We start from the raw sequence: 24,642 nt of genomic DNA on the forward strand, positions 1-24,642 counted from the left end.
GACCTATTATCGATTCCAACTGAGTCTTATTTAGCATAGGCTAATGATCGAACCTTCCGCGAACAACGATAATGGTACGCGCCATTCACTTTGTTTATTCTAAGCGCATTTTCCCGAGTTTCGTTTAATCACTTCTTAAAATTAAATATAACAATTTGTTGTATACAGGTTGTTCCTCATTTATATGCCCGTGGTTGAGAAAATTGAAAATATTTTATATTAAATTGAATCCTTTTTATAATTATCAAAATTTAATTTTCATATCAACTAGAAATATAACAATATATATATATATATATATATATATATATATATATATATATATATATATATATATATATATATATATATATAACATAAGATGTAGATCTTTGAAACACACTCAGTGAACCAAAGATCCAAGGTTATTGGTTTAACGACCACTCGTACGAAATCAAATAGATGAAATAGAGAATGTGGAAAAATCCCCTTACGAACAATTCACACATCCACCATTTCGGGCTGGGAAAAATTTTTCGAATAGAATCAAAGATCCAAACACCAGTTCTTAGAAATGTGTTTCGCCCTCTTCAACCTCTCTGGGCTCGTCGGTAAAGATTACGCACCTTCTATGTCTAGGTCTCGAATGTTGTTTTTTGATTAGAATGTGTCTAAAGATATTCAACCTCTTGTCTTTACCGACGAGCCCAGAGAGGTTGAAGAGGGCGAAACACATTTCTAAGAACTGGTGTTTGGATCTTTGATTCTATTCGAAAAATTTTTCCCAGCCCGAAATGGTGGATGTGTGAATTGTTCGTAAGGGGATTTTTCCACATTCTCTATTTCATCTATTTGATATATATATATATATATATATATATATATATATATATATATATATATATATATATATATATATATATTTACCAATGTTTCTTGGGTTTAGGTTCATAAAAAAAGCTTGTCTATGATGTTATGACCATATTTATTGATATATTATCCGACGTTTCGGCAGGAAATCCATGCCTTTTTCAAGGATTGACTAAAACAACATTTATTGAAAGCTACAATACAATTTAAAAGAAAATCGACTTACCATGCAATCGTAAATTTAGTTTTGAAACAAGTACACAAATAGACGTCACAATTAAAACAATGTTAAAATGTTAAAGCATAGGAACGGACCCACTAAGTCATTGCGTTAAGAGAGTAATGAACTGTGTCAAAAATTATTATGGTGTTTATTGATGTTTGATTTTATGTTAAGTCAAAATAGTTGTCTTCGTCTCATAGGCGTGCTGAAATATTATATAGTTAATTTTAGATTAAGTTGAAATATACCCTATTAAGGTTTTTGACATCCCGTTTATCATTGACAGCTTTGTTATTTTTTTTAATTTCTATGGACTCTAGCAGTTCCCTCTTTTTTTTGTTGGGTTCACTTTTTAGGATTTTAGTTTTATCGAAATCAAACCTAAATTTACCTAAACTTCAACTCTCATCACCCGTTGTCCCAGAAGAAATCAGTAGTTATTGGCCTAGCCGACAGAGCCATCAGATTGTCTGATCCCATCAATAGACCTCATGCTATAAAAAAAGCAAAAACAGCACTAACACTTAATTCATACCCACATCACCTCATTGAAAACACCTTCAAGTCACGACTACATACATTTTACAACAACAAAAACAACAACAAAAATAATAAGGAAAAGAAGAAATATATGTCTTTGCCTTACATACAAGATTTATCTGAACAACTTTCGAATCTTCTAGCCAAGCATAACATTACAGTTGCTCACAAAGGATATAATCTCTTGAAAAGGAATTTTACTAAACTTAAAACTAAAACCCCGCAATCAAAAAAATCACATGTTGTATATGAAATTCCTTGTTCAAATTGCGATGGGGTATATATCGGACAAACCAGCCAGCTACTAAACTCTAGAATTCGGTCTCACAAATATGACAAAAATAACACTACAGCCCTCACAAAACATGAAAACGAAAAGAAACACAAATTTGATTTCGATAAAACTAAAATCCTAAAAAGTGAACCCAACAAAAAAAGAGGGAACTGCTAGAGTCCATAGAAATTAAAAAAAATAACAAAGCTGTCAATGATAAACGGGATGTCAAAAACCTTAATAGGGTATATTTCAACTTAATCTAAAATTAACTATATAATATTTCAGCACGCCTATGAGACGAAGACAACTATTTTGACTTAACATAAAATCAAACATCAATAAACACCATAATAATTTTTGACACAGTTCATTACTCTCTTAACGCAATGACTTAGTGGGTCCGTTCCTATGCTTTAACATTTTAACATTGTTTTAATTGTGACGTCTATTTGTGTACTTGTTTCAAAACTAAATTTACGATTGCATGGTAAGTCGATTTTCTTTTAAATTGTATTGTAGCTTTCAATAAATGTTGTTTTAGTCAATCCTTGAAAAAGGCATGGATTTCCTGCCGAAACGTCGGATAATATATCAATAAATATGGTCATAACATCATAGACAAGCTTTTTTTATGAACCTAAACCCAAGAAACATTGGTAAAAAAATATATCAAGGTTCAAGAATTAAACTCAAACTATATATATATATATATATATATATATATATATATATATATATATATATATATATATATATATATATATATATATATATATATACTGGATATTAGTGACTGTCAATATCAAACAAACAAGTGGTTTATTAGGGTTGCAGTCAGAAGTTTGACCAGGATATCAAAGAAACACTCTTTTGACTTTTTGTCTAGCTTTCGGGGTTGTTTGACCCCTTTATCAAGACTTAGTCGTTGGGATTATTAAAAAGAAGCTTGATGATGCTCAACATTTCAATATGTGTGAATTTGAAATGTTGAGCATCATCAAGCTTTTTTTTAATAATCTCAACGACTAAGTCTTGATAAAGGGGTCAAACAACCCCGAAAGCTAGACAAAAAGTCAAAAGAGTGTTGCTTTGATATCCTGGTCAAACTTCTGACTCCAACCCTAATAAACCACTTGTTTGTTATATATATATATATATATATATATATATATATATATATATATATATATATATATATATATATATATATATATATGTTTAAAAACATGAGATGTAGATCCTTGAAACACACTCAGTGATCAAAAGATCCAAGCTTAATGGTTTGACGACCACTCGTACGAAATCAAACAGATGAAATAGAGAATGTGGAAAAATCCCCTTACGAACAATTCACACATCCACCATTTCGGGTTGGGAAAAATTTTTCGAATCTTTGATTCTATTCGAAAAATTTTTCTTAACCCGAAATGGTGGATGTGTGAATTGTTCGTAAGGGGATTTTTCCACATTCTCTATTTCATCTGTTTGATTATATATATATATATATATATATATATATATATATATATATATATATATATATATATATATATATATATATATATTTAACCCAGAACTCATCACGATGATGTAGCTGCATGGCGAGTTCCACCCGCCCACTATGAGATGTATGTAATCTTCTGCATCGAAATTGATTTAGGGATTTAGGATACTATGAAAAAGCAATTTTTTTACCAGCCTTCCTATATTTTAAAATTTTTCTGACAGCAACCTCTCTAATACGTTAACGTGAATCTGTTAACATACAAATTTGAATGACTTCCGTTTGCGCAAATTGCAAAGCATTGTCTGGAATAACTTTATTGATAAATTGATGAGACATTACTCGGAAAATCTCTCGAGGCCTGTATTAATTTGCATAGATGCCTGACACCATATTTTAATCTTGGCCGAGTTTTTATCTCAAACCTCATACGAGAATATACTTATCTTGTAATACAAACTCAGCTAAAATCTTTAAGCTTTCACAAGGATCAGTTGCAGCTACATAAACTCTAAGAATGCGGTCCGCTGTCGTGAACCAACGTGTTTGTGCCATCTTCTCTGGACTTCTCTCTGTCAAACTTTGAGAACATATTCCATCTCAAATTATTATTATTATTATAATTGGAGAAAACTATATAATTATATAGTTTGAATAAATACTATTGATCTGGACTTAGATCATTTTCGTTTACAAGAGGCAGGATAGCTTCTATGGGTTTAAATTTAATAACAGGCATTTTTTTTTCGAAATTGGGAAGAGGGGATCCAATCAGCTCAGAATATGAATAGGGACCTTTTGTGTGGGCATCTAGTTTTTGCAGCAAATATCGCAAGGCAAGTTCAGTAGCATGCAACGGGCATACATTCCACTGTACTGGTTTATGCACTCGCCTTTCTATAATTCCAATGATTCCACCTTCCAGCCGTATTGACATTTGTACCATCACATCCCATAACACTTAAACTGCTTAGATCTATGGTATGGCTTTGTAAGTAATAATAGATATTCCTTCAACAATATCTATGACACGAGACTGGCTAAGAGCTAAGTACCCAAAATATAAATTACCGGGTCCTTAGATTAAAGCTATATGGTCTTCAGTTTTCATAATTTGTCTCGCGTTTCCGAAGACCATGGTTTGATATTTTCTTTCATCACAGTATAGCCCTTTAATTGACTTGTTTAAATTTTTATTCTCGCGCTGGAGTTGCCGTCTGTTTTCCTTAACTCCTCTCCGAGGAGTTCTGCGGGGTCCTTTCCTAATATAAAATTTATGTTGTTTCATCCTAAACCAACTACCCTGTGAAGTGAAACTGGAAAGAGATATGTAATAAGCAAAACGAATTTTAATAAATTATTTATTACAAGTATAATAGTTAGAATACAATTATAAAAATGAAAGTTTACAATGGTAGGGGAGCAAAGTATGCTAAATGTGCAGTCACTCGAGCGTTATGGGGACCTATTGGGTTGTGAAGAGTAGTTCCTAAAACCAAAAAAAGTTAAGTAAAGTTTTCCATTTTAGTGGGCGCTTGCCATTTTTTAATTTAATTTTCCATTTCCAACAACCGTTTTTTTCCGATTATAACGCCATCTATCCATAATTCGAAAAAATGTTTCGAATAAAAGTTACTTATTTTTACGTAACAAATCCAAATCTGCAATAAAAATGGGGGCTCCTATTTAAGATTTTAAAGTAACCTCCCACCCCACCTCCGTGGGTTGTCGTGTTTGATGCCATTCGATAGACTTTTCAAAAATATTGAATAAGTGTATTTTACATTTTTTCGATCTGATATTCATTTCGCGAAATATCGCGGGATTGGTAATTAAAATATTAAATTTACCCCTCACCCCTCTCCGTGGGAAGTCGTGTTTGGTATTATTTGATAGATTCTTAAAAAATATTGAGCACATATTTTTTAGTTTTTCGATCTGTCATTCATTTCGCGAAATATTTGCTTTTTTCTTGTGAAATTTTGGGACTCGCCCATTTCCTTACGCCCGGCTTAAATCGTCAGATTTTTGAAATATACACTCTTTTGTATGCACTTAACTTACCCTATCTTAATCTGACAATTTCGAGTATTTCTAAGGATAGATTTTTTTTCGGGCCCCCCTTAACGAACTCCCCTGTGTTAAGAGCCAATATATGGTAGAGGTACATTTGCAGGGTACCAGGTTTCTCCCCATATGATAATCTGACGCGCTCGAGTAACTGCAAAAATCCCCGCTTGGGCTCCCCTACTGTTGATAAGTACATATGGTTGCATAGATACAAAATAGTTTTTAATTAACTGAAAATAAAATTCCTAAGATTCATTTAATGGTTTAAAAAAGGTAGCATAACATTACTTGCGTTTGTACTGTTCAATCCAAAGTTAAAAATTTGTTATGTGAAAACTGATTTCGCACGTATAAGGTTTTCTAGAGTATGCACAGTCATATATTTTTCAAATTACTTGCTGCTTAACTGCCAAAAACAAATTTGAAATTTGCAAGCTTTGTTCCAGTGTCAACTATCGTATGTTCAAAGCTAAAGAACTGTTCTAAGTTAGTTAAAACAAATTGCGCACTTTTAAGGTTTTTCTTCAGTGTGCAATCTCATATGATGTTTCAAAGAAACTTTCCAAGAAAACCGCACAAAACAAATTTCACACTTGTGAGGTTTTTCCCCAGTGTGCGTTCTCATGTGTTGTTTCAAATACCATGCTAGAATAAACTGTTTATCACAAATTTCGCACTTGTATAGCTTTTCTCCAGTATGAACTTTCGTATGTTGATTTAAATGAGTTTTCTGAGTAAACGACTTAAAACAAATTTGGCACTTATAAGGTTTTTCTCCGGTGTGCGATCTCATATGCTGTTTCAAAGAACTTGCATGGGAAAATTGCCCAAAACAAATTTCACACTTATGAGGCTTTTCTCCAGTATGAACTCTTATATGTTCATTTAAATTTTCTTTACGAGCAAACTGTTTATGACAAATTTCGCACTTATGAGGTTTTTCTCCAGTATGAACTTTTATATGTTGATTTAAATTAAATTTCTGAGCAAACGAATTGAAACAAATTTGGCACTTATAAGGTTTTTCTCCGGTGTGCGATCTCATATGCTGTTTCAAACAACTTACATGAGAAAATTGCACAAAACAAATTTCACATTTGTGAGGTTTTTCTCCAGTGTGTACTCTCTTATTATGTGTTTTTAAATTACCTGCTTTATTAAATTGTTTAAAACAAATTTCACACTTGTGAGGATTTTCTCCAGTATGAACTCTTACATGTCTATCTAAATGATATTTACGAGCAAACTGTTTATGACAAATTTCGCACTGGTAAGGTTTCTCTTCAGTGTGATTTGAGTGTGCATGTATTGTCAATATTTCCAATGTGCGCGCTTCTTGTGGGCAGTCTAAAATAAAAACCAAATTATAAATTTTCAATTATACGCAATTATCTTTCATTAAACATTACATAGTCAATATTAATTTCAACAATTCCTAAGATTCTCTCACATTTATTTATTTACATTAAAAACACTATAAACTAATAGTAATTACATGTAAAGTGCTAACCAAAACTATAAACGTACAACTAATAAAATAAATGAAAGAAAAGAGAACATCTATTTTATTAGGCAGCGTTTAGACGCCGCGATACATCCGAGTAATTTATCGTCGGGTCTAAACGGCAGCGGCGGCCCGTCAGGTTAGCCAAGGTAGGCGCCGCCTAACCTCTTCAAATGTACCGGGTGTCCCAATAAGAATGGCTCTCGGCCATATCTCATACTACTCATACTCTTATACTACAGCTTTGGGAAAAAAATTATAACAAAAGTTGCCCCGAGAATAGCCTGGACATTATTTTCATAATTGTAAGTCCACCGCTAGAGGGCGTAATTGAATATCAAAAATTAAAAAATCGAAATTTTACAAAATTTTCCTAATGAAAGGGCACTAGAAATCTAATCATCGTATTCTTCATACAATTCTGTGCATATTTTATTTCACAAGTTTAAGTCTACCTGTGCAAATAAGAGGTGGGGGTGAGTGGGAACCTTGTTATGAAAAAATCGCTGTAAGTCCGGTTCTGCTTAATCGATTTTTACAAACTTGGTCTTGTTCAAAACAGCTCTTTTTCGTCAATGTAATAGTTATAATTTGGAAACAGCCTACTACGTAATCTGCCGGCTAGAAGACGCTATTTATTTTTTTTGAAATCTAGTTTTCTTTGGAAAATAATAAATACTAGTATGTATTTTTTTCCTGTATTACAAAATTAGACCAAATTAGCAACAGAATACCGAAAACCGCATGTCGATACCTTTGTTTTATCTCGAGATATCTTAAGAAACGTGTAAATTTTAAACATAACTGTTGCTGTCATATAAGCGGAAATAGAAGCACGTAGTGTGCTATGGAAAAAAACAAAGGAACATTGTCCAGATGTCACCGTGTATAATGAATCAAAACAACAATAAGACAAATAACACTATGAAATATAACGAAAAAAGAGTGTGTGTACTTTGTACGCGAGTAAGAAGTTATACTTCTATTATTATGATTTTAACGAAATAAATATATTTTAAACAGTTTAATTTTATTTTTACTTAAATATTACATCAATTTTAATACTTAAAACAATACCAAAAAAATAGCGTTAATATGTAAATTTTTATGAATTTGTTGCCTCCGCGCATTTGCTTTTCTCCCGATGAATCGTAGAAAATGTAAAAACGTCAGATTTTCTACACATTTTTAATTTTTATTTAATTATATTTTAATATCAATTATCCTATTCCTAACTAAGATAAATACATATACCCTATTCCACGAACATACGCCTATTTTGGATTACTTCAACAACGAATATTTTACTGTGCAAAATAAGAAGAACGAAAGTGAATTGCAAATTACATTGTTGTTTATTGGAATAATTATTAGCGCCATTTACTTTCGTACTTCTTATGTTGCACAGTAAAATATTCGTTGTGGAAATAATCCAAAACAGGCGTATGTTCGTTAAATGGCCCATAACTGTTATTGTCACCGGTAAACTAAGTTAAGGAAGTAAAAGTGGAAACAAGTAGTGTGCTATGGAAAAAATAGAACTATTAGAAGTATTAACTTCAAGAAGTCATCATGTGTCAAATTATGTGTCAAATCAGTAAAACATAAAAGTTTGTTCATTGATGGTTTGTTGCGGTTTTTTTCTGTTAAATTTTATATAAAATTTATACAGCGTGAAATTCAAGATGATTCTTACAAACTAAGAAGCATTTGACATGATAGCCACATTCTTTGAATGCTAAAGAAATGCAACTGTTGCAGCTAGAATATATGCAATGAAATATCCCCAAAGACGTCACCCCAGTAGTAGAGTTCTTCATATTTTGTTTTAATTTATTATATACGGTGACATCTGGAAAATGTTTCTTTGTTTTTTCCATAGCACACTACTTGCTTCTATATATTTGCACTTATATGACAGCAACAGTTATGTTTAAAATTTACAGGTTTATTAAGATATCTCGAGATAGAAAAAAGGTATAGACATGCGGTTTTCGGTATTCTGTTGCTAATTTGGTCTAATTTTGTAATACAGGAAAAAAATACATACTTGTATTTAATATTTTCCAAAGACAACTAGATTTCTAAAAAGAAAATATATAGCGCCTCCTAGCCGGCATATTACTTAATAGGCTGTTTCCAAATTATAACTATTACATTGACGAAAAAGAGCTGTTTTCAACAAGACCAAGTTTGCAAAAATCGATTAAGCAGAACCGGACTTCTAGCGATTTTTTCATAACAAGGTTCCCACTCACCCCCACCTCTTATTTGCACAGGTAGACTTAAATTTGTGAAATAAAATTTGCGCAGGATTTTATGAAGAATACGATAATCGGATTTCCAGTGCCCTTTTATTAGGCAAATTTTGTAAAATTTCGATTTTTTATTTTTGATATTCAATTACGCCCTCTAGTGGTGGACTTACAATTATGAAAATAATTGCCAGGCTTTTCTCGAGGCAACTTTTGTTATAATTTTTTTTTCCCAAAGCTGTACTATAAACGGTTCCTGAGATATGGCCGAGCGCCATTCTTATTGGGACACCCGGTACAATAATACATTATTTATTAATATACATTATTTAAAAATTGTGATTTATAATTTTTGACATCACACCTATTTAAAATAAAAAAGCTATTTTTTATAATATGTATTCTCTCCTTAGTTGTAACTATCTCCTTCTTTTTCTCTCCTCGTATACGCAGTTTGCCAGCTCCTCTTTGTGAATACTCACACTCGCATACATAGGTAGTTAGGCTCCCAAAATTCTCGCCTCAGAATAGAATAGAATGTATATATATATATATATATATATATATATATATATATATATATATATATATATATATATATATATATAAAAATCAAACAGATGAAATAGAGAATGTGGAAAAATCCCCTTACGAACAATTCACACATCCACCATTTCGGGTTGGGAAAAATTTTTCGAATAGAATCAAAGATCCAAACACCAGTTCTTAGAAATGTGTTTCGCCCTCTTCAACCTCTCTGGGCTTATCAATAAAGATGAGAGGTTGAATATCTTTAGACACATTCCAATCAAAAAACAACATATATATATATATATATATATATATATATATATATATATATATATATATATATATATATATATATATATATATATATGAAAGGAAACGGCAATTGCATTTTATTTCACTTCGACCACCACCGATATTCTACACGACGTGTTTCGAGCTCATGTCAAGCTCTCGTCAGGAACATCTAGGTGGATGGTCGAGGTGTAAGAAAATGCTTTTGGCCTTTCTGGTAATAATAAAATAACCAGACTTCAGTACACTTGGTACGACATCTATATTAATTAAACGAAAAGATTTCTCTGGTATACAGAAGAAATCTTTTCCGTAGCGGACGCGAAAATGTAAATTTCAAAGTCTTCATAAAAGACGATGAACGACAAAAGACACCTCTTTGTGTCACAGATTTGTCTACAAAGCCACGTTATTCGCTACACATTCGTCAATAACGGAGAAGAACCGTGATATGAAAGGAAACGGCAAAAGTCTTTTATGAAGACTTTGAAATTTACATTTTCGCGTCCGCTACGGAAAAGATTTCTTCTGTATACCAGAGAAATCTTTTCGTTTAATTAATATATATATATATACATATATATATATATATATATATATATATATATATATATATATATATATATATATATATATATATCAAACAAATGAAATAGAGAATGTGGAATATTTCATTTGTTTGATTTAGTTACGTTTGGTCGGTAAACCAATAACTTAGATCTTTTGATCACTGAGTGTGTTTCAAAGATTTACATCTTTTATATATATATATATATATATATATATATATATATATATATATATAAAATGATGTTGGATAATCGAGTACAAATATAAAAATAAATAAGCAAAATCATTGGCTAATACTCGTAAAGTGAATGTGAATTTAGTTGGAAATATATAAAATGATGAAGGGTCATCATTCCATACATTTCTGTGCAACTATATACACCGGTGTTTCGGCCTATTTGGGCTTCGTCAGTATAGTGTAGCAAGTTAAAAAAGTTGTTTGTTAACTTGTAAAAGGATTACTACAGGAGCAAGGTTACCAATTTTGGTCAGGTTGTTAGAAGACCCGCAGTCGCAAGGCTACAACTAACATTGCCAAGGAGGTAAAGCTACCTGAGGAAATGAAAAGCCATAACATTATTAAATAAAATGATGTTGGATAATCGAGTACAAATATAAAAATAAATAAGCAAAATCATTGGCTAATACTCGTAAAGTGAATGTGAATTTAGTTGGAAATATATAAAATGATGAAGGGTCATCATTCCATACATTTCTGTGCAACTATATACACCGGTGTTTCGGTGTATATAGTTGTATATATTTATATATAAAGTTTATATATTTATAGCCTTGCGACTGCGGGTCTTCTAACAACCTGACCAAAATTGGTAACCTTGCTCCTGTAGTAATCCTTTTACAAGTTAACAAACAACTTTTTTAACTTGCTACACTATACTGACGAAGCCCAAATAGGCCGAAACACCGGTGTATATAGTTGCACAGAAATGTATGGAATGATGACCCTTCATCATTTTATATATTTCCAACTAAATTCACATTCACTTTACGAGTATTAGCCAATGATTTTGCTTATTTATTTTTATATTTGTACTCGATTATCCAACATCATTTTATTTAATAATGTTATGGCTTTTCATTTCCTCAGGTAGCTTTACCTCCTTGGCAATGTTAGTTGTAGCCTTGCGACTGCGGGTCTTCTAACAACCTGACCAAAATTGGTAACCTTGCTCCTGTAGTAATCCTTTTACAAGTTAACAAACAACTTTTTTAACTTGCTACACTATACTGACGAAGCCCAAATAGGCCGAAACACCGGTGTATATAGTTGCACAGAAATGTATGGAATGATGACCCTTCATCATTTTATATATTTCCAACTAAATTCACATTCACTTTACGAGTATTAGCCAATGATTTTGCTTATTTATTTTTATATTTGTACTCGATTATCCAACATCATTTTATTTAATAATGTTATGGCTTTTCATTTCCTCAGGTAGCTTTACCTCCTTGGCAATGTTAGTTGTAGCCTTGCGACTGCGGGTCTTCTAACAACCTGACCAAAATTGGTAACCTTGCTCCTGTAGTAATCCTTTTACAAGTTAACAAACAACTTTTTTAACTTGCTACACTATACTGACGAAGCCCAAATAGGCCGAAACACCGGTGTATATAGTTGCACAGAAATGTATGGAATGATGACCCTTCATCATTTTATATATTTCCAACTAAATTCACATTCACTTTACGAGTATTAGCCAATGATTTTGCTTATTTATTTTTATATTTGTACTCGATTATCCAACATCATTTTATTTAATAATGTTATGGCTTTTCATTTCCTCAGGTAGCTTTACCTCCTTGGCAATGTTAGTTGTAGCCTTGCGACTGCGGGTCTTCTAACAACCTGACCAAAATTGGTAACCTTGCTCCTGTAGTAATCCTTTTACAAGTTAACAAACAACTTTTTTAACTTGCTACACTATACTGACGAAGCCCAAATAGGCCGAAACACCGGTGTATATAGTTGCACAGAAATGTATGGAATGATGACCCTTCATCATTTTATATATTTCCAACTAAATTCACATTCACTTTACGAGTATTAGCCAATGATTTTGCTTATTTATTTATATATATATATATATATATATATATATATATATATATATATATATATATATATATATATATATATATATATATATATATACAGGGTGTAACAAAAATACAGGTCATAAATTAAATCACATATTCTGGGATCAAAAATAGTTCGATTGACCTAACTTACCTTAGTACAAATATGCACACAAAAAAAGTTACAGCCATTTGAAGTTACACGATAAAAATCGATTTTTTCCGAAATATCGAGAACTATTCGAGATTTTTTAATGAAAATGGACACGTGGTATTATTATGGCAGCAAAATTTTAAAAATAAATTATAGTTAAATTTGTGCACCCCATAAAAATTTTATGGGGGTTTTGTTCCCTTAAACCCCCCCAAACTTTTTTGTACGTTCCACTTAAATTATTATTGTGGTACCCTTAGTTAAACACAATGTTTTTAAAACTTTCTTGCCTCTTAATATTTTTTCGATAAACCAGTTTTAATCGACATGCGGCTTCTTTTTTAATATGTTTACATAAAAATTTTATGGGGGTTCTGTGCCTTTAAACCCCCCAAGTGTTTGTGTACGTTTCAATTAAACTATTATTGCGGTACCATTAGTTAAACAGGATGTTTTTAAAACTTTTTTGCCTCTTAGTATTTTTCCGAGGAGGCACCTTTTATCGAGATGTGGTGTCTTTTCTAATATGGTTCAAAATATACCTCAAACTGTAATTAATAAAAAAAATTTCATATTATTACCAGGTCTCTACAATCGTACGTAACAGTACACAAATATGTGGTGGATTTGACAAATATTCAAAATATCTCGATAAAAACTAGCTTTTCCAAAAAGTACTAAGAGGTAAAAAAGTTTTAAAAACATCCTGTTTAACTAATGGTACCACAACAATAATTTAATTGGAACGTACAAAAAAGTTTGGGGGGGTTTAAGGTAACAAAACCCCATAAAATTTGTATGGGGTGCACAAATTTAACTATAATTTATTTTTAAAATGTTCCTGCCATAAGAATGCCACGTGTCCATTTTCATTAAAAAATCTCTAATAGTTTTCGATATATCGGAAAAAATCGATTTTTATCTTATAACTTCAAAGGGATATAACTTTTTTTGTATGCTCATTTGGACTAAGGTAAGTTAGGTTCAATCGAACTATTTTTGGTCCTAGAATATGTGATTTAATTTATGACCTGTATTTTTGTTACACCCTGTATGTATATATATATATATATATATGTATCTCTCTCTGTCTCTAATACGCTCACGCGCAAGCACTGAACGACATTTAAGTCAGCGAAATTCTTCCCTTGTTAGGCGCTATCTTCGTGCGCCTTTCGGAAAGTCTCGCATTCGCAGTCGGGATGAAATTCAATTCTTCAAATATGGGTAACTGAAATTTTTGATTTTGCTGTTAAATTGGGAAATCCAGGATCATATTGAAAAAATAGAAGGGGCGTCCATGGATTTTAATCAGCAAGACAATAGATTGTCTTGCTGATTACCTACATAAAAATGAAATTTCAAGAGAAATTACTGGCATAAAAGAAAATTCACAGTGAACTTTAACAATCCGTTTTGTTAACACAATTGGTCAGGTAACATAAATATTGTTGGGGTTTTCTGATATTAGTCGAATGAATGAGTGAGACGGAAACGTTCCGGGGAGAAGATCAAGAGGACGATCACCAACTAGAGGGTCCGACCAAATAAAGAATTCAGCTGAAAACTCATTCTGCGAAGCTCTTAGAGCAGCTGAAGATAGAGACCAATGGAGAAACATTGTTAGGAATATTGGAAGAAATCACGATCCTCAGTAATGGGAAAACGACAAGAGATATTTTCCATAAGATGTGTTATATTTTTATATTTTCCTTATAAGTGTGCGGTGTCCTTTGTAAGGTTTGTTAAAATGTGAATTATCGTATGTTCAGCTAAAAAACTATTCTGAGTAAATTGTTTAAAACAAATTGCGCACTTTTAAGGTTTTTTTTCAGCGTGCAATCTCATATGATGCTTCAAAGAAACTTTCCAAGAAAACCGCACAAAACAAATTTCACACTTGTAAGGTTTTTCTCCAGTATGAACTTTCGTATGTTGACTTAAATGAGTTTTCTGAGTAAACTCTTTAAAACAAATTTGGCACTTATATGGTTTTTCTCCGGTGTGCGCTCTCGTATGCTGTTTCAAAGAACTTGCATAAGGAAATTGCCTAAAACAAATTTCACACTTGTGAGGTTTTTCTCCAGTATGAACTCTTACATGTTCATTTACATGAGCTTTACGTGTAAACTGTTTATGACAAATTTCGCATTTGTGAGGTTTTTCTCCAGTATGAACTTTTATATGTTGATTTAAATTTGTTTTCTGAGTAAACTCTTTAAAACAAATTTGACACTTGTAAGGTTTTTCTCCGGTGTGCGATCTCATATGCTGTTTCAAAGAATTTGCATGAGAAAATTGCACAAAACAAATTTGACACTTGTGAGGTTTTTCTCCAGTGTGTACTCTCAAATGTTGTTTTAAATGAACTGCTTCACTAAACTGCTTAAAACAAATTTCACACTTATGAGGTTTTCTCCAGTATGACCTCTTACATGTTCATTTAAATAATCTTTACGAACAAACTGTTTATGACTAATTTCGCACTTATAAGGTTTTTCTCCAGTATGAACTTTTATATGTTGATTTAAAGTAATTTTATGAGCAAACGACTTAAAGCAAATTTGACACTTATAAGGTTTCTCTCCAGTGTGCGATCTCATATGCCGTTTCAAAAAACTTGCATGAGAAAATTGCAAAAAACAAATATTACACTTGTGAGGTTTCTCTCCAGTGTGTACTTTCTTATGTATTTTTAAATGACCTGCTTCACTAAACTGCTTAAAACAAATTTCACCCTTGTGAGAATTTTTTCCAGTATGAACTCTTACATGTCTATCTAAATGATATTTACGAGCAAACTGTTTATGACAAATTTCGCACTTGTAAGGTTTCTCTTCAGTGTGATTTGAATGTGCATGTATTGTTGGCAAAATTTCCAATGTGCGCGCTTCTTGTGGGCAGTCTAAAATAAAAAGCAAATGATAAGTTTTCAATTATACGCAATTATCTTTCATTAACCTTTTCACTGCGGGAACCGGATATACACGTAAAATAATTTCGGGCCCGTACAACGGGAACCGGATAAATACGCGAAGCCTTTTTCGACCTTCGCTACGGCAACCGCGTGAATCAGATATTGTTTGCGAATTTTATGTTGCCCATAAAAGAGAGTGAGGCATGATATATCAAACTTTACAATACATTTAAAAATTTATACATTTTAAGAATCTAACACCAACAAATTAACAGTCACAACCGGGTTGATCAGCACAGGCATGAAACAGCCGTACTGGAGACCATACTACCTTTATAACTAGCCGCAGTGAAAAGGTTAAACATTACATAGTGAATATTATTTTCAACAATTCTCAGGATTCTCTTACATTTATTTATTTACCTTACTAACACTATAAACTAATAGTAATTAAATGTAAAGTACTAACCAAAACTATAAACGTACAACTAATAAAATAAATGAAAGAAACGAGTACATGTATTTTATTATTTTATCGGAATTGGATTGCATCAATTTATTGTAACTATCGAGTTGTTTCAGTTTATAGTCAATCGCGACAATATATCGCAACGTCTAAACAAGCTTTAAAAAATCAATAAATCGTAGTAATTTATCGTCACAATAAATTGCCCGCATTTATTGCCGCGTCTAAACGCTGCTTTAAACCCCTTAAACCTAGCTCTGATGCGCAAGCGATGTCTTTCACTGATTTTGACATTAAATATATCTACATGAGTCAGTCTATTAAATACTTCATTACAAATTTTTAACATATTATTTGCTGGTGACGTGATTCAATAGGAATTTGTAAAAAATAGATCTATACTAAATTTACAATCAAGATGCAGTAGAAATAAACAAACCAAGACACGTTAAATGCTACCAGGAGCACTCCCGAATCATAATTTACAATGTATAAACTTTGGAAATCATGATTTGGGATTTACAATGTATATAGGGTGAGGGAGATAACTGGCCTATTATAAATATCTCGAGAACTAAAGGCAGCAGAATCATGAAAATTGGAATAAAGGGGTTTCGAAGGATGATCTATTAAATGAAAATATTTTCATCTCTTTGCAACTTCCGGTTATACCGGAAGTTGCTTATAACTTCGTTTTTTAAATGGGACACCCTGTATATTTTTACAATTTTTGGATTCTCCTCAATATCTTATTTCTTAAAATATGAGGTTTTGTAATATTATACAGGGTATTTTAAGAGAAAGGACATCGCACACATCTTATGGAAAATATAATGTCACTCAAATTCAATAAAATTTATACCAATAGATTCGTTTTAAATTAACGATCAAATCTTATCATTGCGGCAACTCTCTATTTTCAAAAGTAAGAGCAGAAATTGATATAAATAAATCTGAAATCAAATGGGTAGGTACACCTGGTTCCAAAAAAAACTGATACGACTCTTGACGCATATTTTGTAGAAAATTGAGCAGTGTATTTTGAAGGATAAATACTTAATATTTACATACTGTCAATGTCACTGCCAAATCTTAAAATTTGTCAGATAGCTTATTCTGTTCCACGGTTATTAGACTTTATTATTAATCTTTATTATTAATACTTTCTCCGCAACTGAGGGTATCAACTGTATTGTTTTTAAACAATAGATGATAAAATAAAAATATTGACAGTTCAAAAATGTGAACATTATTGCATTGTGTGTGGCCTAAGTTTGGGCTGAAAACTGAAATATATTACATTTTTACAAAATTTTGGAATATGTTTAATTACGTAGACCAATTTTAACAGTTGTTTTCAATACAGATTTGAATCATCTACAAATAGTTTCTAATGTCTTTTGATGTCAAATAATTAGGGAAGCTGGAATTCAACAGTTTAGAATTTTACATTGAGTTAATGCAAAATTGTGACGCATGTCAAAATTCTCAATGTATTTTAATTGTATTCATTTTTTTTTCGAATCCTGAGAAAGCTAATAAATATTTTTGAAAAATTTAAACTCAGAATGAAAGACTACATTATTACCGAGGGCTGAAAGTCCCTGAAAACTTCTATAATATTTATTTTAATAAGTTACAGGGCTGAAAATAAAAAAAAAGTGTGATATTTAATTTCAAATATTTCATTCAATAGAAACTGCTTGTTTATTCTAAGGGGCTTTCCGCCCTCGGTAATAATGTAATCTTTCATCCTGCGTTTAAATTTTTCTAAAATACCTATTAGTTTTTTCATGAATCAGTTGTTTGTTGTTTGTTTATTTTATTATTTGTGTGTCATAATAAATATAATGTCAGATCAATCAAATACACTGCTCAACATGATGAAATCTTGCTAAGAGTCGTATCAGTTTTTTTAGGAACCGGCTGTACAGCCAGCTGATCATCTGCTGTTTGACTTTAAGAGGCGTAACACCGAATCGAAGAGAAAATGCCGATAGTCTAATTTTTTTTTAACGGTGAAAGAAATTTGTATTGTGGTAACAAGTAGTGAAATTAAAAGTGTTGAAAGCTGTGAGTTGCAGTGTAAACAAGTTGGCAGTATTTGTAAGTAGAAGTCATTTACTATTATTGGAGTGAAGCACAGATGAGGAGCATTTTGGCCCAACAGGAGCAGTAAACGTTGATTAGAAGTTTTTGTCTAGAGTTTGGTTTTTGTGAGCAGAACCAGAGGAGTTTGTTTTGATAGGGAACTGTCTGCAGTTTTAGTTTGTACAGCAGAACCAGTGAAGGAGTTTGTTTGATAGGGAAATAATTAAAGCACATTATTTTAAAAGGGTACAGAAAAAAATTATGTAAAATAGACATTGAAGAACTAACTTTATTTTGAAATTTTTGTTAATTATATAACATGCAACAGGTTGCTTTAGGGAAACATTTTATTTATAAGGTAATTATTTCATGTATGAAAATCTACTACGTATATCATTATATTTTATTTTATTGCACAAATTGATTTCCTTTATTTATTTACTTCGACTCCTCTTTTTCTTTAAACACTATTGACAGGAAAGGTATTTTGTGAACTCAATTAAGAACCATGAGATAAAAAAAAGCATATATTTATTAATCTGGCGTCTGAAATAAAAATTTATTAAATTACCTTTTGTTTGAATTTGCTAATTGGATCATAATTAATTTGTTTATTGTTTTATCGAATTTAAAAATTACAATATCATTAACTGACACCAACGTAGAGGGTCGGAAAGAAATACCTAGTGGATAGTGTAGGATGAAACAGGAGTAGAAGCATATATGTTATATGATTTAATATTCTTCTTTTTCTATAAAATTCAAAACAATTGATACGCGTGAATTTACAAATATTCTACAGATTTATTTAAAGGCATTTAGTATATTTACAAATATTTGATAAAATTCGGGAAAACTTTAATCGAAGTGAAAGGTTTGCTTTGGTTTTTTTTAAACAATTTTTTTGGATACTAGAAAATTTGGCTAAACGAAAAATGTCGGTCACAAGAAAACAAAGTAAAAAGCAGGAAAGGAAAGAGGATAACAATGAGGAAGAAATAAATTCAGAAGTGGAATCTGATAAGGAACAAAATGACACTGTAACTGAGGAAAAACAAGAAACAGGAATGTTAGAAAAATTAATGATGATGATGAAAACGCAACAAGCGCAACAGGAAACAATGATGAACACACAGGAATCAATGATGAAAAAACAGCAGGAAGAAACCAGAACAATGATGAAAGTACAACAAGAAAATAAAAAAATGACAAGCCAAATAGAAAAGAAATTAGACAAATATGAACACGAAGTGAAAGGTTATCTACAACAAATACAAAAAGAAGTCGACAGAATAGCGGAGGAAACACAAATAAAACTAGAAAATCAGAGGAAAACAATAGAAAATTTACAAGAACAAATAGAACATGTGGAAGAGAAGACATATAAAAAATTAGAAGCGTGGATGGAAAAGATGGAAAAGAAACTAGACAGAACTTTACAAAAAGACAAGTTTGAAACAAAGAAGGAAATTAAAGAAATCCAGAAGATAGTAGAAGAAATGGGAAAAAGAAATGCTGTCCGGGAAAATCGAGAAGGTATCATACAAACTTCTAGTGACATTAAAATCAAATTTGGTGGCGACGTAAGAAAACAACATCCAGTGACTTTCATTAGAATAATTAAAAATCAATTTCAACAAATCAGTAATTTTGAAGATTGCAAAGAAGCTATCAGAAGTTATTTAACGGATGGAGCATCGCTGTGGTTCGAAATCAAGGAAAACACATTAGTCTCATGGATGGATTTTGAGAAGAAATTTTTGAAATACTTTTGGGAAAAAAAACAGATGGAAATTAATAATGAATTACAAAATGGAAAGTTCGATGAAAGGAAAGGAATATCAGAAGAGAGGCATGCTCTACAAATTTATAACAATGCACAACATCTAGAATATAATTATTCACAAGAACAATTGGTGGAATTGATAGCGCGTCATTTTGATGAAACCATGGAAGATTATGTGACGCTACAAAACTATCGTGATATAGACAGCCTGTGACAATTTTTACAGGTGCGGGAAGCACGTAGAAAAGAAAGAAAGGAGCGGAGAATTCACGACAGGAATCGAACAACACAACCTGCGAATAGATTTCGAAATAACGACCATTTCAATAGACCACAAGATAAATTTGATAATAATTTTGGAAATCATAGGCTCCAGGACAATCCTGAAAACCATAGACAAAATCGAAATGGTAACACTTTTAATCATAGACAAATAGACCGAGCTGCAGGAAATGAAAGGAATAGGGATATTTATTATGAAAACAATGGGAATGGACAACACCAAGTTTACAGGGATGACTATTATCATGAAAATAATAGGAATGGACAATACCAAGTTTTCAAGGATGACAATTATCATGAAAATAACAGGAATGGACAACACCAATTTTACGGGGAGGACTATTACAGATGTGGAATCAACAGATCACGAAGAAAAGAGTTAAACACCCACACGAATTCATCAAACTAAAGGAAACATGAAAACAGGAATCGAACATGATCGGAAAAGTCATGAATAGAGCAAGCATAAGTTCATTTTTTTTATTTCGTTGCGTATATACATTGGTGGGGAAAATTAATGAATAATATAGTTTGATTTTAAATAAAATTATTTCTTGTTTCTAGAGAAAAAGAAAAATTTGTATACAAAATCAAAGGTGGGGAAGTTATTATGATTGGAAATGGTATATAAAAAAAATGAACAGAGAAAAGGAAGAAAAGAAATTTGTAAAATTATTTTACTCTTATATTATATGTAGACTTACAGTTTAAATTTATTGTGTTGGTGCAGTGTAAAAGAGACTTTAGAAATTATATTTCGGTGCAGTGTAAAAGAGACTTTAGATTTATTTTTTGAAAGGGGTTTTCCTAATTATGTAAACCACTAGATGTAAGAATAGTTAAGGCAAATAATATGTTGCATTATAAACCTACCGTTTTCAAGGATTAATTTACCTTACCACGAAACAAGTCATTAAGTCGTATTAGGAGAAAGTTTAAGGTCTTTTGTTTGTTGCAGCATTGGTAAATAAATATGAAAAGAAAAAAAGTATCTAGTTGAATTTTGAGAATTTAGGAATTTGTTTTGAATGTTAAAAAGAAAGAATGAGTCAATTGGTTAAAAAAAAATGATGGAAGGGATGGAGACGAAAAATGATGTTTGAAGCGACGGAGAGATCATCTGCTGTTTGACTTTAAGAGGCGTAACACCGAATCGAAGAGAAAATGCCGATAGTCTAATTTTTTTTAAAACGGTGAAAGAAATTTGTATTGTGGTAACAAGTAGTGAAATTAAAAGTGTTGAAAGCTGTGAGTTGCAGTGTGAAAAAGTTGGCAGTATTTGTAAGTAGAAGTCATTTACTATTATTGGAGTGAAGCATAGATGAGGAGCATTTTGGCCCAACAGGAGCAGTAAACGTTGATTAGAAGTTTTTGTCTAGAGTTTGGTTTTTGTGAGCAGGACCAGAGGAGTTTGTTTTGATAGGGAACTGTCTGCAGTTTTAGTTTGTACAGCAGAACCAGTGAAGGAGTTTGTTTGATAGGGAAATAATTAAAGCACATTATTTTAAAAGGGTACAGAAAAAAAATATGTAAAATAGACATTGAAGAACTAACTTTATTTTGAAATTTTTGTTAATTATACAGGGTGTTTCATTGGGAAACGGAAATACTTTAATGGTGAATAGAGGTCACCAAGGCGGTTCTAGGTATACTACATTTTTTGCCCTACCGACTTTTATATCCGAGTTACAGGGTGTTTTATCGATTTTGCTCATTTCTTTCCTAAGCCATAACTTTAGAACCACCCTGTATATTTTTTTAATATTTGGTACACATATCTCTCATTCAAAACCCAAACGACCGACATACTAATCACAAGAAAAATCCAGGTCCGTATTAACAAAAAATTGTAAAATAATTGTGACCTTAAAACAACACCCTGTATATTGAAATTTTGAAAATCTGTTTGCATATTTGAAAAGAGCACAAAAAACTAAGTTTAATAGTTCGCTTCGATTTTTCGGCCAGACAATTTTTTGACTTTAATTTTGAAATTATATTGAATTTTTTTAAGATTTCCACATTAAAAAGCAGGTATTATTAACTTTTAATTATAAATTATTAAATTTATTGAATAAATACTCATTTTAAAATGAATCAATATTTATTTACCACATTGGAAAGACCCAATTATTAATCACAAGAAAAATCCAGGTCCGGATTAACAAAAACAATAAAGTAATTGTGATCTTGAAACAACACCCTGTATATTGAAATTTTCAAGATTTGTTTGCATATTTGAGAAGAGCACAAAAATCTGAGTTTATCGGTTTGATTTAATTTTTCGTGAAGGAAATTTAATGGCTTTAATTTTGAAATTAAATATATTGATAATTTTAAGAACACTGAAGTTAAAAAGCCGATTTTTAAAGCACTTTTAACAATAAATTATTAAAGTTATTAAATAAATACCCATTTTAAAAATAATCAATACTTATTTACGACATTCGAATGACCCACTTACAAATCACAATAAAAATCCAGGTCCGGATTAACAAAACAATATCACATATGATGATTTACAAATTTTATAAATTGTAAATCATGATTCAGGAGTGCTCCTTGTAACAGTTAACGCGTCTCGGTTTGTTTACTTCTACTGCATCTTGATTGTGAATGTAGAATAAGATTTTTCTCCAATATGCGTTCAAATATGTTCAAACGAAATGTTACACCTAACTGATTATCACAAATTTCTCACTTGCAAGGCTTTTCTACCGTGTGGACTTTTGTATGCCTATTCAAAGAATATTTCTTAGTAAACTGTTTAAAACAAATTTCACACTTATAAGGTTTTTCCCCAGTGTGTGTTATAATGTGTTGTTTCAAATGATAAGGTACACGAAACTGTTTATCACAAATTTTGCACTTGTAGGGCTTTTCTCCAGTATGAATTTTTATATGTTGATTTAAATGAAATTTCTGAATAAACGACTTAAAACAAATTTGGCACTTATAAGGTTTTTCTACGGTGTGCGATCTCATATGCTGTTTCAAATAAAATGCTACACCAAACTGTTTTTCACAAATTTCGCACATGTAAGGTTTTTCCCTAGCGTGTGTTATCATGTGTTGTTTCAAATGATAAGGTACACGAAACTGTTTATCACAAATTTCACACTTATAAGGTTTTTCACTAGTATGAACTTTTATATGTTGATTTAAATGAATTTTCTGAGCAAACGACTTAAAACAAATTTGGCACTTATATGGTTTTTCTCCGGTGTGCAATCTCATAATATGCTGTTTCAAAGAACTTACACGAGTAAATTGCCCAAAACAAATTTCACACTTATGAGGTTTTTCTCCAGTATGAACTCTTACATGTTCATTTAAAACATCTTTACGAACAAATTGTTTATCACAAATTTCGCACTTGTATGGATTTTCTCCAGTATGAACTTTTATATGATCATTTAAACGATTTTTATGAGTAAATGACTTAAAACAAATTTGGCACTTATATGGTTTTTCTCCAGTATGAACTTTTATATGTTGAACTAAATAAATTTTCTGAGTAAACGACTTAAAACAAATTTGGCACTTATAAGGTTTTTCTCCGGTATGCGATCTCATATGCTGTTTCAAATAAAATGCTACACCAAACGATTTATTACAAATTTCGCACTTGTAAGGTTTTTCTCCAGTGTGCACTCTCAAATGCCTTTCCAAATAACTTTCTCGAGCAAACTGCTTTAAACAAATTTCACACTTTTGAGGTTTTTCTCCAGTATGAACTTTTATATGATGTTTTAAATTAGTTTTCTGAGTAAATGACTTAAAACAAATTTGGCACTTATATGGTTTTTCTCCAGTATGAACTTTTATATGTTGATCTAAATTAATTTTCTGAGTAAACGACTTAAAACAAATTTGGCACTTATAAGGTTTTTCTCCAGTGTGCAATCTCATATGCAGTTTCAAAGAACTTGCATGAGAAAATTGCCCAAAACAAATTTCGCACTTGTAAGGTTTTTCTCCAGTGTGACTTGAATGTACATGTATCGTTTTCCTAATTTCCAATGTGTGCGTCTCTTGTGGAAATTCTAAAATAAAAACCAAAATATAAATTTGCAATTATCTCTCATTAAACATTACATAGTCAATATTAATTTCAACAATTCCCAAAATTCCCTTACATCTACATATATCTTTATAAGGTTACTACACTGTGCGTCATAGAAAACGGGCACCCTAAAAAATGGGTCATTTTTGATGTTACGTATCTCCTA

The 24,642-nt window shown here is 31.4% G+C and overlaps 2 protein-coding genes across 2 annotated transcripts in view; both read right to left on the reverse strand.

Moving 5' to 3' along the window:
- Window positions 1–5,974: 5,974 nt before the first annotated feature.
- Window positions 5,975–15,136, reverse strand: LOC126886055 (zinc finger protein 235-like). Its single transcript, XM_050652895.1, has 3 exons — window positions 14,767–15,136; window positions 6,680–6,810; window positions 5,975–6,511 (listed from the first exon to the last, which is right to left on the reverse strand). The coding sequence occupies exons 1-3, from the start codon at window positions 15,134–15,136 to the stop codon at window positions 5,975–5,977; spliced, it is 1,038 nt and encodes a 345-aa protein (XP_050508852.1).
- Window positions 15,137–20,163: 5,027 nt separating this feature from the next.
- Window positions 20,164–24,642, reverse strand: part of LOC126886861 (zinc finger protein OZF-like) — a 45,455-nt gene continuing 40,976 nt past the window's right edge. The window contains exon 2 of the mRNA XM_050653973.1: window positions 20,164–24,456. Within this exon, the coding sequence (XP_050509930.1) occupies window positions 23,108–24,456 (1,349 nt within the window). The 3' untranslated portion in view covers window positions 20,164–23,107. The remainder of the gene's footprint in view (window positions 24,457–24,642) is intronic.

The sequence above is a fragment of the Diabrotica virgifera genome, chromosome 6 (genome assembly GCF_917563875.1).
Source record: "Diabrotica virgifera virgifera chromosome 6, PGI_DIABVI_V3a".
Lineage (NCBI taxonomy): Eukaryota > Metazoa > Arthropoda > Insecta > Coleoptera > Chrysomelidae > Diabrotica > Diabrotica virgifera.